General features: G+C 37.4%; 1 protein-coding gene across 1 annotated transcript in view; it reads left to right on the plus strand.

Moving 5' to 3' along the window:
- The window catches only part of cdkal1 (CDK5 regulatory subunit associated protein 1-like 1), a 445,321-nt gene that overhangs the window by 233,632 nt on the left and 193,308 nt on the right, over nucleotides 1–18,381 (plus strand). The window contains exon 9 of the mRNA XM_081388640.1: nucleotides 16,347–16,513. Within this exon, the coding sequence (XP_081244766.1) occupies nucleotides 16,347–16,513 (167 nt within the window). The remainder of the gene's footprint in view (nucleotides 1–16,346; nucleotides 16,514–18,381) is intronic.

Below are 18,381 nucleotides of genomic sequence, written 5' to 3' on the forward strand. Positions count from 1 at the left end.
AATTTGAGGATTTGGGGAGAAAAATAGAGTTTCTTAGTGCATTACAGTGAATTATTCATGGGATATACCGTAAATTAAATCGGGAGAGCAGGCCACAAAAATGTGCAGTATATGCCTATATCTTTTTTTCATACTGTTACAGTGGAATACAAAAAAAAAAAAAAACAAAAAAAAAAAACATTATGAACAGGAAGGAAAGAATGCAGCAACTGAAAAGAGCTCCTTCCATAAATATTCTTGTTATACTATGTCACATTAAAATACCAAGCGTTACATTATTCTCCTGATGTCTGAAAATAAAAGAAATAAAAAAGGAAATTGTACAGCTCAACCTTATGATTGGAAATTATTTTTTTCAGTCTCTTTGAGTGGAACATCCCCAAACCGAAAGTGCTTCCCATAATTTTAAATGCAGTATAGGCTCATTAGGAAAAAGGTGCAGTTGGTGCTTCTGATCCCCACTTGCGGGCCGACGTCACGGTTTGCCTTTGTTTACATTCACTATATACACACTAAGACAACTGTCCACAAATGTTATGAATGTTGACAAAATATATACATTTTGAAAGGTCTATTGATTTAGCATCAGTATCCGGTTTTATGATAGAATTGCTTTAGCAACAGTAATATAGGAATTTGTGTCTGAAATACAAATGAAAACATGCAGAATCAAAATGGGACTTCATACCTTTATTATAAATTGTTCAATCAAGAGTCCATTGAAAAACATCCAATAGCACTTTTTGTCCATAAGTGTTAAATCCGTGAAATATTGATATATATAATCCATTGTTTACATCAGATTCAGCCTGAGCAATCTGCCCTCCATCATCGTTCTTCAAGAAATTACGGTGCGTTCAAGCCATGTTGTAAATGCCGTAATTACAAGATTTCAATTTTGTTTTCGTAAAAATTGTTCGTAACCTGGTATAGCTTGTAATTACAGCTTGTAAGATGGGAATTTTCTGAGAGCGTCTAGTTGTACCACGTGACTGCTGTTCCACCTGACCACTGCAGATTCATTTAGGCGTTGATAGTGATGCTGTAGAAATGCATAATTCCCATTCCGAGGACACGATCCGCTCCGAGGCTATGGTCATTACGACATTTCCGATCTTACAAGCTGTAATTACGAGCTCTACAAGGAAGTGAATGCTTTTTACAAATTGAAATTTCATAATTATGGTAATTACAGCATGGTGTGAATGCACCTTAATTTCTTGAAGAATGATGAGTCTCCGTTAAACTTCACAGACTACAATGAACGAGTGCTGGAACGTGAATGTACATCAGACAGACGGATTGCAGACTGCACAGTTTTTTCTAAAATATATCTTGTTCAAAATTAAATGTAGGTTTAATGTAATGTTTACATTTTAGCCCTACATGGATACATTCACTATATATTTTTTTTACTTCTTCAATAAAAAAAATATATTTTTTATAATTAATCATGTTCCACTGAAGAAAGTCACACAGGTTTCGAACAACATCAGGGGGAGAGAACAAAATGTTTATTTTTGGTTGAATTATCCATTTAACAGATTATTGTGCATTCATGTCACAATACTTCCATACATTGTCTCATATATTTGCATTTGAACAACCTGCTTATCTGTTTAGCATTCAGTGATGTATTGTCTTTTGTTTGACTAATTTATCTTTAGTTTTGTTCAAATAATCAGCAATTGTGAACTTGTTTTAATTTGAAATACTGTATAACCTTCTTTCTTCCAATCATCTGCATTATTAAACTTTGTCAGTAATAAGATTTTCCATCCAATAAGAAAAAGAAACACCTTGAAGGACATGCTAATGCACTAGTAAATGTGCTGTGCATCACAAACTGTACTTATTCAGATTTTTACAACAATTCTATGCCAATTATCATTACCATGGTAACAATTACCATGTAACAATTGGCAACAACTGTTTCATACCACTACTGTAACATTGTGAAGAAATATAAATTATTAACGTTTGAAAATTTCATTTTGTTTTCGAATGTCAGTTTAGTATATACAATTTTTCATGATTTGGCACCACAGCCCCTGAGAATGTTTGTGAAATCGTGTGAAGAGGCAGGACTTAGAACAACGTGAGCCTCCTCCAGAGGAGACTGGTATGTCAACTTTAGGTCCTCTACCTTTGGACAGAATTGCTTCTCTGTGAAAGCTGCAGGGATGTGGAACTCGTTGCCTTTAACTGTGCGAGAGAGTGGCACCTTGCAACAGTTTAAACTTCACCTAAAGAAGTGGTTGAAAGATGGTCAGATTTGTGATCATTAGCACAAAACTGGTTAATTGGGGTATTGTTAAAAATGTAAGAAGGTAAAATTTAAAAGGGAACTGTAAATACTGTAGTTGTAAAGGTATTGCGATTGCATGTTTGTTGAGAGGATCCTTTTGCAGGTGTTTTATCTGTATTTTGTATTGTGAATGGACTCATCAGTGGGAATGCTCATTGTCCACTGTATTAACCTGCTGTCACTTTGCCTCTGCCCAGAGACTACAGATGAAAATTAGCTTGTAGCTATCTCTGGTCTGTGCAACACATTTGTTGTGCAATGTCCCTGTCAAACAAACAAACAAACAAACAAATAAATAAATAAATAAATTATATGGATTATATGGTATTTGTTTTGAAAAACAGATTTCAATACATATCTACATTAATGCAATAATACAATTTTCTGTAATGAAAATCCCATGTTTCTGCCACAGTACCATGGTTGGAGTTGTTGCTACAGTAAATCAGTAGTAAATGTTGGTGATTTGTGGATTAAAAATGTTCTAACTGAGTCGTTGTGGAATAATGTTTCTCCTGTTTTTTTTTGCATCAGTGTTGTTGAGAATGCCAGCAATGTTTCGTCTGGCTTTGAACTAGTTTAAATGACAGAAACATTACATTAGTGATTTGTATCGGAGAGCTCTCCGCTGAAATCAAATGCTTAGTGGTCACATGATCGAGACAGTCTATGAGTGAATGCATTCTCTCTCAAACTTCTTTGTCTTTTGGGCCAAGCTGATAAAACGGTCTGCGTGGTGCCGTTCAAACAATCAGCACTGATTGTTCCGCTTTCGGCACATTTAATGTTTCTTATACGCAACAGAAATGGCAGCGCTTATCGATGGACCAATTTGCACCTGTTTGACCTCTAACAAAATCAGTCACACCAGCAGGAAAAATGCGACCATTTCGCAGTCTGGAGCGCTCTTCGGTGCTCTCGTCACTGCTGTGCTGATGATATGAATCGTGATTCCAGAATCTGATCCTCTACTCAAAACCAACTAGACTCGATAGTCAGCCATACAGTATGTGTTTCTCAGCCTTTGGATCACAGATTTATATTAACTGTATCTTGTATGGCATATTCATTGAAAAATGTATAAGTTTTAGAAACAATAATTACATTTGCATCCATGGAGGACTTCTGGTGACACATTGGCCAGAGTTTGGATACTTGATACTTGAAAATGTGATAAGTATTTATCATAAGTGTGACTAAACACTGATACTTGCCAACCACATTTCAGTGGTTTAATTGGTCTTGTTTTTTTTTTTTTTTTTTTTGTTTTTTTTTGAGTCAGATGGAATTGTTGGCACAATAAGTGTTTTCTGTGAGTGTCTAAATGGATGACCTTCATTAGCAGTGTGAGCAGTGAATGTTCTTTCATTCACTCTAGTATGAGCTAGGGGTGTAACGATACATCGATATGGATCGATGCATCGATATAACGTCTAACGATACGATGCATCGATTCCACACTTAAAATATCGATATGCACCTTTATTTTGACACTCTCCACATTATCACGACACGTAACATCCTTCCGCTAAAGCGCACATTTTCGTTTACTCACCAACCGCCTGCCGGTGTGTAACGTTAATCTCCTCATCTGAAAAAGACGCCTGACAAGACTGACTAAACCCTAAACAAGTTTTTTTTTTTTTTTCACAAAAGCCGGTATTGTCCGCTGTCAAGGCATCGCGAGTTCATGTTTTACTGTAGAAACAGACAAGCACTCGCACCCTTGTTGGTGAACACAACACGAGAAGTCCGTTTTAGCGACTCAGCGCGCAATATTCAGGTCAGATGTCACTTTGAAAAGACGCGCGCTGGCTAAGAGGAGTTTCGTCAAAGCTGACTAAAAGTGATCGAGGATGGATCATTTCAATGAACTCGTGATATCTTCAGGGCGTAAAAGGAAAATAAAACCTGAAACATTTTCACGGAACCTTACTAAAGCAGCTCGTTTAGGGAACGGAATGGTGAGGGAAAAGCTCTCTGTACTGCGTGTACGTACGTTAATCACAACAACAAAGTTTGTCAGGCATATGTCAGCTGAGGAGATTAACGTTATGAAGATTAACCGAGTGTTGTATTATTTATCATAGCAATTACTTGGTTGTGTTTGACTCAGAAAGATGAAATGTGAATGTATCTGCTCTGCTCTGCTAAAAAACAAAACAAAAAACAACAAAAAAAAACATATTAAAGCATACTTTCAATTAACTTTAATTTTGTAATTTACCTGTATTTTTTAAGTTATTATTATTATTATTAATCAAAACAACCCAGCTGCAGTTTGATTGGTATTACTTGGAATGCACAATAATAATAAAAAACATGATTTATGAGTACTTGCAAATAACCATAACATTCTGTTATAAATGTCCCAATTGGGAGAGGGTGTGCAATTTTCAAAGAGTTTAATTAAACGTTCATGTTATATATTTTGGTTGCATTTGTGAGTTAATAAAAACGTAACTGGTTGTGTGAACATAATATCTAAATATCGATTAATCGATCGATATAGCCCTGAATCGAATCGTATCGTATCGTGGAATTTTTTGAAGTATCGAAAAATATCGTATCGCTGGCTGAGAGAATCGATATCGTATCGTATCGTCATGAACTGTCCGATTTACACCCCTAGTATGAGCCTCTGACAGGCTTTCTTGTGGCCTTTTCACTGATGATTACAGACCTACTGGATCAGACGGGAGCCACTCTGTTTGTGTGTTGTGGATGGTTAACAGAGGAAGACAGGACAGAGGGAAAGTGTCTGTGAGTAAACTCATCTGTGCTTGAATACAGATGTACAGAGGCAGCAGGAGTCTTGCCCGTGGTCAGCACATGTTCATCATGCAGACTGAGCAAAATAGCAGTGCTCATAATTGCTGGAAATATTCAGACAAGACAAGCGTCTCCCCAGGAGGAGAATGTGTTCTAGACCAGAATCAGACCCGCTGCAGTTTAGACATAAAGCCCTAATGTACATAACTGATAAGACAAAACTTACTCAACTTAGTTATTAACGAAAAACCATCATTAAATCTGGGGATGTCAATTTAATTTTTTTCACTGTAAATTATAAGATAACTGTAAATTGTAAATTTTGCTACAAAAATAATAATTTCTTGTTTGATTTATTGCAGTTTTCCACTGTATATAGTAAGTAAACTTACTGTTAACCAATTACCAGGTTTTTACCGTAGCAGTCTTTTACTGTTTTTTGAGTGGTTGTTTAACCCTCTGGGGTCTGAGCTGTTTTTGGGGCCCTTGAGATGTTCTGACATGCCCTGACATTTGTGCTTTTTTCAGTTGCTTATAAACATATTAATGGCAAAGGTGTAAATTCACTCTATAAAGCACAAACAGGGCTACCATAATATGTGAGCCACGTGTATGTACATGTTTTCATTTTTGAGAGAATAATGTTTATGCATGGTTATTGAAAAAACTAAAAACTAAAATTTCTGAAATAATGCCACAAAACACATAGTAAATATGTGTCAATAAGACTTTTGAATAATGGATGTCCTCGCCTAGTGTTTTTTCTTAAAAATTATGTGAAAATAGTCTTGCTTTATCGTTCACATAAAACCATACATTGATTTAAATTGATGTAAAACAGGTTTTGCTTGGAAAGCCAATATGCGAGGAGGCGTGAACGAGGAGTGGTTTACAACAATGTCCCACCCACTCTGCATAATGACTCTGCATAATTAGCCATTCATTCAGGTGTGACACTGTCTGAGCCACAATGCAAAAACAAAAGATATATTTAGAAGAAGACTTATATTGACCATTTAAGATTTTGCTTACATCTATCTTGTAAATATGTTTTGCCATTTTATTAAAAAGGTTACAATTACAACAATATTACAATTTCAACAATATTTCAAGTGTACTCTTTCTTTGTAAAAAAAAAAAAAAGATTATAGGCCTACATTTTATCTATGTATTCATTACTTTCATATTTTGCCTGACTGTAACGTTGTTTTCATGAAATATTAGGGCATATTGTTAATTTGCAGTTTAATACGTTGCTTATACAAATAGCCTACATTTTATTTCAACATATTTCAGTCGATTTTTACTCATCTCAGTATAGCAATACAGCTTGCTGAAACATCATCATTCATTCAAACACGCGATTTAAATTTAAACTGTCTTTGCCAGCTGTGGTAAACAGCGCGCATCTCTGCCGTTCATTCATTCATAAACAGAAACCCACGTGAAGAAATTCACGTGAGAAGGAAAAAAAACTTACTAGTATTCCTCAGCTCGCTCCTCGATATACCCGCACTTCTGGGGGACATTTTCCATTATTATTCCTCACAGCTGCAAGACGGTGTAAACAAGTAATGATCTGAATAAACTTGTGTTTTCTCGCGCTGATATGGGGGCGTTCACAGGATTGCGCGGATTGCCTCAGCCATTTGCGTTTGAATAGCGCGCGCTCTCCGTGGGCGGAGTCACATTACATTTGAATTAGATGTAATTAGCTCGACTGGAATCGCTCTCTTTTAATACAGATTTCACAAGATGAGAATATTTGTTTTTTATATAAATTACTTCATTAAAAAGAAGAGAATTCAAGCTTCATGCCTGTGTGACTGTATGCCTGTTTGACTGAGTATTCGCTGAGTTATTGTTCATTTTCGGACGCGTTTCAGAATGGACTACACTGACAGAGAGAAGGCAGAACTCGCTTCGTGTTTATTTTTCTTTATTTGGCAAAAAGCACAGCACTTTGTTTTTATTGTGAGTATACACAAAAATAATACACATTTAACAGAATCGATTGATGTATGAAACTTGTTTTGTAAAATCAAAGTCAAAAGAGTATTTCGGGTCTCAATTCAACTCATAAGGAAAAAAGCGAGCAGATCACGCCGGCGTGATCTCCGACCTCTGAGGGTTAAGGCTGATTTATACTTCTGCGTCGGAGCCGCTACGCTGTAGACTACACATTTGTTTTCATTTATACTTCTGCATCGTTGTAGAGGGAGCATGTGAAACCCGAGGGAGGGGTTCTTGCAGACCAATCACAGCGCTTGCGTCCGCGCGTTGTTACATTTTTGGAGAGGTGCTCGTCAGGGTACGCATGCTACTGTACACCACAGCCTACGACGTAGCTACGGCGGAAGTTCGATGCAGAAGTATAAATTGAGCTTTACTGGTCCAAGCCAAAAGCCCAAGAATAATTTAATTCATTAATTTATTTGTTTGTTTATTACTAATTTTCTCATCTTCCAGGTCAAGATTGTCAGTCAACTAATCACCTCCAGTTAAAGCGCAACTCTAGTCTAGGCCAGTGTTTCCCAACCCTGTTCCTGGTGTTGTGGCAAAAATTCATTAAACAATCATCAACTGCGTAAGAGACACTCTGAAATTCAAATGATCATTAAAAAGTATTTAATTCTTGCAAGAAGGCCCAGTTGCCACACAGAAGTCACCAGTACAGTCTGTGAAACAAGTGTGACCACGAGGGAGGAAGAAACAGAGCCTTTATATCTTTTTAAAGGTCTCTTACAGGCCGGCTCTTATCTATAGAAGGACAGGTTTTCTAGTGATCTAATTCTTCTGAGTTTATTCCTACAAACTCAGAAGTCCCAAATGGGACCACCTCTGATCCCAAGGGGTCAGAGGTTCCCTTTTCAGCTGTCTCCCCCTTTCTCTCACAGTGTTCACATTAGTTCAGAAACACAAGTCAGCTATAATATTATTTCAAAGTCTTACTGCAAATGGAGATTCATACTGCAATCAATGAAAATCAAAAATTTCCATTACACTGGTTGCACACCAACAGTACACATGTTTAATGTCTCTCCTACCTGACCCATCCATTTTAGGTCTCTGACACTATGCTGATGAGATAAATGAGGATTGATTAGGAATAGTTTGAACATGTTTAGTGTTGATGTGATTGCTGATACAAAGTTGGGAAACACTGGTCTAAATGTTTGACTCATTACAAACTTCCACTCTGTATGGCTGTAAACAGTTCATCAGAGGTGAGCAGGACTTGGTTTTGAAGAGTATACTGCAGTCATGGTGGGATTGAGTGTTCAGGACTGATGGGATCTGACTGATGCCAGACTGGAGCACACACTCTCCTCTGTTTGCACATCATCACTTTAAGAGCATTATGTGATATTAATTATTCAGAGGCCAAGCTCAGCTTTAGATGAGTCTGTGTGAAAGCTAATTAACAATTTAGTTTTATTTTCACTGGAAACATCCACAGACGTGTTGAGTGTAATGTGTACAGTTCCACTCTCCACAGTGCAGTTTATTGACCCTCCCAGTGAGTTCATCTGATCCACTCTGACGTGTTCTTTAGTGTGTGAGCTCCAGAAAGCAGCTTCATCACGGAACACCTGCTGTAATGTGCTGTACGCACATGTTAGTAACGCACAGCACACAGAGAACAAGCTGTATACCAGTAGGAGCTGCAGTGCTGTGATGGAGGATTCATGGATACACCGTGGCCCTGTGAGCGCCAGGCTCTGACATGACAAACATGGGTTTCCTGCAGAGCCGGGCCAAACGAGGATGGTGTTGTGCGTTTCATTGCAGGAAAGGCAGGACTGCAGATCCAGCTGTTTCCTAACATGTCATACATCCTCACACCCCACTCTTTCCACATCACCATGTTCCATCCCTCCTTACTTTATTGCTGGAAAAAGGAACACCCTGTATGTAGATGACATCAGCTCATGCCCAGGGTTCAGGTAATGGAAAGGTGCTGGGGCTGTGTGTGTGCATCCTGTTTTCGCCGCTTGCTTTATGACAATGCCCCACTGCGTCACATGGGTTAATTGACTGTGTTTTGTGGGGTTACATGATTAGGTGTCCAATAGTGTTGTTATTGCTCAGTCAATGTGGCCAACACAATGAGCCCTGTGAATGAGACCGTAAACATGAGCTGTGTCGCAGGGATTTTGTGTTGGGTCTCGTTCTTTAGTCTAAATTTGGTATGTGATGTGGCTACATATCCAACCACCTCTAGATGTTAACAGTCCAGAGACTGCTAAAGCCCTCAATGTCTCAGATTCATGTTCACTGTGGAGCTGCTCCATGTGATGCTGATCAAATGGACACCAGGTCACTGATATGTTGTGCAGGTGGGCAGCTCAGTAGTTTTTGGAGCAGAGCTCTTCTGTCTCTCTCAGTGCTATTAAACATTCACTGGTCAGTAAACACTGACTCTGACTTTTTATCTGCTGTAGAGCTGCTTATAGCTGCATTTTTTTATTATTTTTTTTTAATAATTGATAAACATCAACACAATTATTGAACTGAATTGAGATGAATAATGACACTATTGACTACGTTTACACATGCATCAATAATGTGATTATATCCAATAATCAGAGTAGAAACTTAATTGCTGTAAGATGTTGGCATGACAAGCAAATGTCTTCACTTCCATTTACATGCAATTTTTATTATTCTGATAATTCGCTAATATAAAAAAAGCATTTTCTTATTTTACTAAGAATTGTGGTTCTTTTTACTGCAATTATTTACATACCCCATTGCACAGCATAAATTATGAACTTGCATACAGTGGGGGAAATAAATATTCAACACATCAACATTTTTATTTATTTATCAACATTTAGTTTCTATGCAGCAATTCACATGAAATTTTGATCAGACATTGGTATTAACTCAAGAAATATATGCAGATAAAGAATTCATACTATTACAATCTAAAAAGGTTACATTTAATAATCTGAAATGACACAGGAAAAAAGTAAGAAAACACTAAGAAAAAGCAGTACACCAAGGCAAGGATGGGTAGAGGCAAAGACCTTTGCAACAAGATTGTTGCGCTACATAAAAACGAAACTGGTTACAGACGGATTTCGAAACTCCTAAATGTTCCTGTAAGCACCATTGGGGCCATTATCCACAATTGGAAGGAACGTGACTCCACCATAGACTGGCCACGCACGGGAGCTCCTCGCAATATTTCTGATCAGGGAGTCAGAAGGTTAATCAGAAGAGTAACCTAAGAGCCAAGGACCACTCGGAAAGAGCTCCAGAAAGACTTTTGTTCACAAGACAGTTGTCACAACAATAGGCAATGCTTTCCACCACCACCACCTCCGTGCACGCTGACCCAGGAAAACATTTTCACATTTCACATTTATTCATTTAGCAGACACTTTTGTCCAAAGCGACTTACAAATTGGGACTAAATTAAGCGAGTCATTGTGAAGAGGCAAAAACAACGTAAGAAGTGCTCAAAATACGAAGTTCAGGCATTAATCAGAGTTGCATAAGCCCGATAAGCGAGAATTTACAGGAAAATGTTTTTTTTTTTTTTTTTTTATGAGGTTAAGTGCTCACAGAAGAGATGAGTTTTCAGTTCTTTTTTGAATGTTGTCAAGGATTCTGCATTCCGGATGCGGGTGGGGAGATCATTCCACCAGCATGGAACTGTGAATGAGAATGTTCTGGAAAGCGATTTTTTGGCTCTCTGTGATGGAACCACGAGACGTCGTAGGCTTCTGGTAGGGATGCAGACTCGTAGGAGTGAGTGAAAGTAGGAGGGAGCTGAGCCTGTGACAGATCTGTAAGCAAGCGTCAATGCCTTGAACTTGATGCGAGCAGAGAGAGGTAGCCAGTGCAGTGAGATGAACAAAGGAGTGACCTGGGCCCTCTTGGGCTCGTTGAAGACAAGACGAGCTGCAGCATTCTGAATCATTTGTAGAGGTTTAGTTGCATATGATGGAAGTCCAGTCAGAAGAGCATTGCAGTAGTCAAGCCTAGAAATGACCAGGGCCTGGACGAGAAGTTGTGTTGCATGCTCAGTTAGGAAAGGCCTGATCTTCCTGATGTTGTGCAGTGCAAACCTGCATGATCGAGCTGTCTTTGAAATGTGATCTGTGAAGGTCAGCTGGTCATCAACTGTTACTCCAAGATTTCTGACCGACCTTGATGGGGTGATTGATGATGAGTCTAGCTGGATAGTGAAGTCGTGCTGTAGAGACGGATTGGCAGGGAGGACGAGAAGCTCAGTCTTTGCCAGGTTGAGCTGCAGGGGATGATCCTTCATCCATGTCGAGATGTCCGCCAGACAGCTTGAGATCCGTGCAGCTACTGTGGGATCATCTGGTTGAAATGAGTGGAAGAGCTGTGTGTCATCAGCATAGCAGTGGTAAGAGAAACCATGTGCCTGTATGATGTGTCCCAGTGATGTGGTGTAGATGGAGAAGAGCAAGGGTCCAAGAACTGAACCCTGGGGAACCCCTGTGGTCAGTTGATGTGCTCTGGATACCTCGCCTCTCCATGCGACCCTGAAGGACCTACCTGTGAGATAGGACTCAAACCAGTGGAGACATCCATTAACACATTGAAGCCAGTTTGAAGTTTACTACATAACATTTGGAAAAGCCTGTGAATTACTGGGATAATGTGTTGTGGTCAGACGGGGCAATTTTTTTGGCCAATAATACCACACACTGTTTGGAAGAGTAATGGCTCCGCATATGACCCCAAAAATACCATAACGACCGTGAAGTTTGGAGGTGGAAGCATCATGGTATTGGGCTGTTTCTCTTCTCATGGTACTGGCAGAATTCATATTATTGAAGGGAAGATGAACAGAGCCATATACCAGGAAATTCTTGATTTGAATCTGTTCCCATCCACCAGGGTGATGAAGATGAGATGCGGATGGACCTTCCAGTAGGACTACGATCCAAAACATACTGCAAAAGAGGCTCTGAATTGGTTCCAGATGAAGAACATAAAGTGGTTGGAATGGCCCAGTCAATCACCAGAGTTAAACCCAATAGAGCACTGAAGATCAAGATTCACAAGAGGGCCCCCAAAATATTCAAGATATAAATTCAGTCTGTTCAGAAGAATGGACCAAAATCTCACCTGAGCACTGTTAGCGATTAGTTTGTTTATACAGCGTCTTGAAGCTGTCATTGCAAACAAAGGCTTTTCCACCAAGTATTAAGTACAATTTAATTTAGTGTGTTCAATATTTTTTTTCCTGTATCATTTCACTTTATTACATGCAACTTTTAAAAAAAAAAATGTTGATTGTAATATTTTGATTTCTTTATCTGCATATATTTTTTGAGTTAATACCAGTCTGATAAAAATTTCATGTGAATTGCATTGGAACTGTACGGAGCCCCTGAGGGGACCTTTGCAAAAAAAAAATAACACGGACTTTCGCGTGCGCACGGGAAACTATCGCGTGCGCACGCGATAGTTTCGCGCACTCACACGTTACAATTTCCGGTTTGCTATAGTGTCATTAATACAAATGTGGAAATATGGATGATGTATGTATGTATCATTTATTTATGTATTACATTGCCAACATGGGGGAAACAAAATAATAACATAAAAAAGTACAAAATATGGGATAGTTAACAAGAAAGTGAAAATATTCACACTTGTTCCAAACCAGGAGGACCTTCTTCTGAGGAACACAAAAAAAGATGTTAAGCAGAATATTAGGCATTGGCAGCCTCAGTATCCATTTACAACCATTGTATGAAAAATATGAAAGCAAATGATGACAAAGAAAGCTGATGACTGTTCAATGAACATTCTGCAAAAAAAAAAAAAAAAAAAAAAAAAAAATTCACAGAAGAAAGTCTGAAAAAGACAATGTTGTAAATTTATATAAAATATAAAAATATAAATTTTAGATTAAGGTTTGTATTTTTTTTATTCAAACTGCAATTGGTAGTGTAATTGAATCAGTGTATCTTTCGTTCAGTCGTTTTTTGATTTCATATTTAAAGTAGAGGTAGAAAATTGAATAAACAGCTTGAATATTCGATTTCTAGTCAAGTCAAGTCACCTTCATTTATATACTGTAGCGCTTTTAACAATATGGTTGCAAAGCAGCTTTTGCACAGATAATAGGAAATTACTGTAACAGATTGTTTTTAAGGCTTTACAACAGCTCTTGGATAAAGTTCTACACGTCCGCATCATGTTGTTTTCTTTCTTTTTCAAAGGCATGACATTTTGTAGTCATTTTGAATGTACACAAATAAAAATATACATTTTACTTTTTCAAATGACAGAGTATGAAAGGATAAAGTATTAAGTAATTTCCCCAGCTGAGGAACAAATCCAAGTGATGGCGCGCCGGCGAATCGCGCTTTAACATCGGTTCACTTCTGGCATTAACTTGACATCGCAGCCGGTTCACTATTAAATTATTATTAATTCCTGTTCATTATTAAACTTTGGACCGAATGAAAGATGCGCGAACCCAACTTTGCGGTATAGTTTCAGTTTTGATTCAAATAAATTTGTTTAGGCTTGGCTTTTAAAATAGGCTAAAGGTTGTTTGTAATAAAGGGCACAATCGGCTATTTTTATAGGCTACTATGTATTTTTTTATTATAAGTGGTTACTTATTTTTCATTTCTTGTTGTTTTCTGATACCATTCATTTAAGGATTTGGCTAGCCAGTAAGGAGAAGTAAAATATGCATAGCCTATATGTTATTAATAGTGTTTATAATGTTAATGTATTTTATTTATAGGTCTTTCACACTATTTCTGAATAGACTAGTATATAATGCGTGCTTCCCTCTCAACATGACTGAGTGCGCCACGCACAAGCGCGCATCCTTGAGATATAAATTATAGGCTAATACATTTTTATAGAAAAAGGCCTACATCACAAAACTCAGAGTATGTATTTTAATATCTCTGATGTTCTCTGTTCTCTGGTTGTTAGATAGTCAGTCTTAATGACAGTTCATGCATGAACTTTAGGACTATTATACAGTCAATTATTATTACCTTTTTGTATTATTGTTTAAAATATTTATTTACAACGAATTATATTGATTTATATCTTAATTTATTATTATTATTATTATTATTATTATAAACTTACTGGACGAGGGCGACCATGATAGGCCAACAGTCGTCATTTAACCTGTATTTACAGTATATCTATACAGAAGAAAGCCCTGTCTAGGCTCTTCGGTATGGGTTGTGTCGAACCATTCGTTAGTCTGGTTGTTTGATGAGAAAAAGATGAAATGTAGTTGCAGTAAACGCGTTAAGAATCCGTACAACTGCAGCAGAGGATGACTGTTTTATTCTGCAGTGCGGAACTGAGGAAGAGCTGATGATGGAACAGTTTGATCAAGATAAATAGCAATCTTGTGAACTTTACTTCTTAAAAAAAATGTTTCCTTCATCTCAGTAGCAGAAGATTATTACTTGTTTATTTTTTTATCAATACACATACAAATACAAAGTTTATTAAAAGTCTATTCAAAGTTAATAAAATTATTTGAATTGTGACTAAAATAAGTCTTATCTTTAGTAGCACCTTGCTTGGGATTATTTGCTAAAATAGACACTTCAAAACATGTCAAACAACAACAAATTTTAGCCTTAAAATTTGCTGATTAAAATGTAATTTTAAATTACATAAATGTGCTGATTTTAATGTATTTTATAATGTTTATAATGTTTACAAAACATGTCAGAAAAGTTGTGATAGGGGTAGTGGGCCTTATATCTTATATTATATTATATCTTATCTTTATATAGGCTATGTCTTTATATTGAAGTCCTAATTTAAAATAGATTAATTTATTCGATTAATTCATTTGCATTCACATCTCTGCTCTTGTTTTCTTATTTAGATGGCAGTGACGCAAATTGAAGCAAACCGGAAATTGTAACGCGAGTTTCTCGTGTGCACGCGAAATTTTCTCGTGCGTGTGCAAAAGTTTTCCGTGCGTTCGCGATTGTTTCTCGTGCGCATGCGGAAGTCTATATATATATTTTTTTTTGCAAAGGTCCCCTCAGGGGTTCCGTACGTAGTACTGTGTTAAAAAACAACAACAAGTGTTGAACACTTATTTCCCCCACTGTACAGTAGGTGTTACTGCAAGCTCTTCTAGCACACGCATATTTTTTGGTATCTTTATCTGGCCTCAGTCATTTTCCATTGACATGCCTAAAATATTTCCATTTTTATGTTTTCTAGCATACTGAAGAAACTCAAGAAAGCGTAGGAGATTGATCTCCCAATGTGGAAGCTTTCGTTATCTGCTGCTCTGGAGAGCATGAAGTAACACATGGTGGTTGAGAGATCTGCTGCTCTAGAGTTTATCTCTGACCTGTGCCTGAACTGATTTCCATTTGTGGACTATACATGACAACTGTCCATTGTCTGTAGAACGGTCTAAAGTCAAGCACTGTGAGCTGTGTAGCTCTTTACTATCCTTAGAGGTCAGGGGCTGTATTACAGAAACATCCTAACTCAGAATCCTATCCTATCTGTTTATTAACTATGGTATTTCGCAAGTCAGGTGAATATGGTAAAAATAAAAAATAATAACTAATAGATATTGCCATAGTTAAACAGTCGATTAATCACAGTATATTAGGACAAATGATTTGTATCACAAGTTTTCTGAAATGTTATGTTTAGAAATGCAATTTTCTAATTAACCGTTTCCTTGTTTGATTTTGTTTACGTATCAGATGTTTTTACAGAGGCAATTTTGGATCTCTCTTTATCATTCCATATATCAGAAAATGCTGTCAACAGACAGAGGATAAAATAATGATGATATATGAACAAATCCCTATGTAAAAATCTACAGATAGGATTAAAAATAGAAAGTTTGATGTATTTAAGTGTCGCTAAAGTGTCTTTGATTGTTTTCTTTCCACTAGTCTGAAAGAAGGCAGTGTTATGGAAGCAAAATCTCAAAATTGACCAGTGTATGAAAATTGTCTTAAATCAAGAATTAAGATTAGAAGTTTTTTTTTTTTTTTTTCTCAAACTGAGATGAAACCTCTAGTGACTGTCTTCATAGGCAGCACACCAGATGAAACTGCTTACAAAAGATGCCAACGTTTTGCTAAACTGAAAGTTCTTCATTAATAGGCACAAAATCAAATGGAAAGCACATACAGATATTGGGCAGTCAACTTTCAGTTAGAAATGTTAAATACCAATAGTTTCCTGTATTGAATTCAAAATGGCTATGTTTAATCAACGCGGCCGCTGTCTTGTCTTGCAGAGGGTGTCTGTGAGATCTGGCTGACCAGCGAGGATACGGGTGCGTATGGCCGGGACATCGGCACTGACCTGCCATCTCTGCTCTGGGAACTGGTGAAGGAGATCCCGGAGGGAGCGATGTTGCGCCTGGGCATGACTAACCCACCATATATTTTGGAACATCTGGAGGTACATCCTCATCATGCACCTCACCATAAAGATCTTGCAGTAGATGATTAATTGTTAATTGTGTGTGTGTTTCATTCATTCATTAAGGTGGGGTTTGCTTTTCCCACAGTAAATGACAATTTATTATAGCATGTAAATAATCCACATGAGCAGTTTTAATGTAGTTAAGTTCTGGTGTTTTATTGTTGTTTGTGTGCCCAAGCCTTTAGTGTCTCTCGTGTTCGTCTGGTTGTTTTCTAGCATACAGTAGTGACTGTAGTGACACCTCATTCAGAGCTCATTGACTTCCATCTCAGTCTCAATTCCATCATTCTAGAACAATACCCAGAATGCTGTGCGTTTCCTCCTTGGAGCCCCAGATGGTGAGGACACTTGTAATCCCTCAGACAGCTGCAAGAAATTCTGAAGAAGCAGTTTTAATTTGTGGAGGGTTAATTGAGGTTGTAATTTTGTCCCCTTATGTATAGGTTACATTTATTCTCTGTTACATTCAAATTAAAAAGTGATGATTTTTTTCCCCCTAAATGAAAAGAAATAACAATTAAATGCTAATTAGAAATGTAGGCGTGCTTGTATACGTGCTAGAGGACGGTTATTTCTTTTTATGTGCTAATTTGATTTCCATCATTGGACTATTTGTCCTTATTTCATTTCCATGTGCTCAGCAAGTATTTTTAATTACATATCGCCTCTTTGATGCATCTATTTGTCTTGCGGGAAGCGGCAGAGCACGGATACTAGATCACTCCTGCTGCTGCTTTCTTGAAGATTGACAAAGTCTATTGACTTCTGCTACAAGAGCAGGTGGGACTATAAATTCTTCGTTCTCTGTAACGGGTAGTAAAAAACATGGTATTTGTGTTACGTCAGATGCTTTGTAAGGATGAGGTAATGGTGATGGAAATACCAAATGCTGTCCGGAGAGATCATGTCCACTCCCTGCTCACATACAGACAACATGACATGTCCTCTCAAATCTCACAGGCTTCCATTTCCTAAATCATCTCAGGGAAACTGGTGTAAGACATGCTAGCTAACACAGGAACTGTTCCTCCTCTCATCTGACCCCTGACTTTGAGAGATCTCCTCCATTTACTGCCTCTTAAGTGTTTTGCAGGTGGAGAGCTTTCACAGCGCTGGTAAATGACTGCGATTTGGGAGGCTGCGGCAGTGGCTGTCTGACACTCTTTCTGAGGACTCATTTAGCAGCATTAGAGGTGTTTAGCAGAACGGATGTGTGATTTATGGACCCTCTGCTCAGCGTTTTGAAATGGCAGAAGAACCTGTCAGACAGGAGAGGACTGATCAGCGCTGTTTGAGAGAGACCTTACATGTCACTTACAAAATTTACTTTTTCTGAAGAAAATGGGTTTCATGCACAAATAATTGTGCTCTTATGTGCAAAGAAAAGGCTATCAGGGGTAAATGCCCTTTAGACGGGTACATTTCAGTAGTTGGTACCCATACCAGTAAAATTGCATGGTTCCGATTTCAGTACCATAGCAAAAAGTACCTGATCTTTCATTACCTGTAACCATTTTAAAATAAAAATATTAAATAAATTAAATTAGTTAATTATTAATGCTATGAATAACTATAAGTTAATAGTACATTAAAATATTAGCATGTAGCCTTCAACAATTAAGTAAACATTGCATTTAAAAGATAAATAAAATAGTATATAATAGTATACTACTAAAATAGTATATAACAAAATAATAAAAATAAAGTTAGTTGAAAAAACTATCTATTTGGACATATTTTGACATATTAAGTCAAATTCCTAAAAAAAAAAAAAAAAAAAAAAAAAAAATTGGTTGCGGCTTAATGACCATGGGAAAATTTGGGTCTCATGGCGAGTCCATTTG

The sequence above is a fragment of the Scardinius erythrophthalmus genome (genome assembly GCF_964197995.2).
Source record: "Scardinius erythrophthalmus genome assembly, chromosome: 16".
In the NCBI taxonomy this organism is placed as follows: Eukaryota; Metazoa; Chordata; class Actinopteri; order Cypriniformes; family Leuciscidae; genus Scardinius; species Scardinius erythrophthalmus.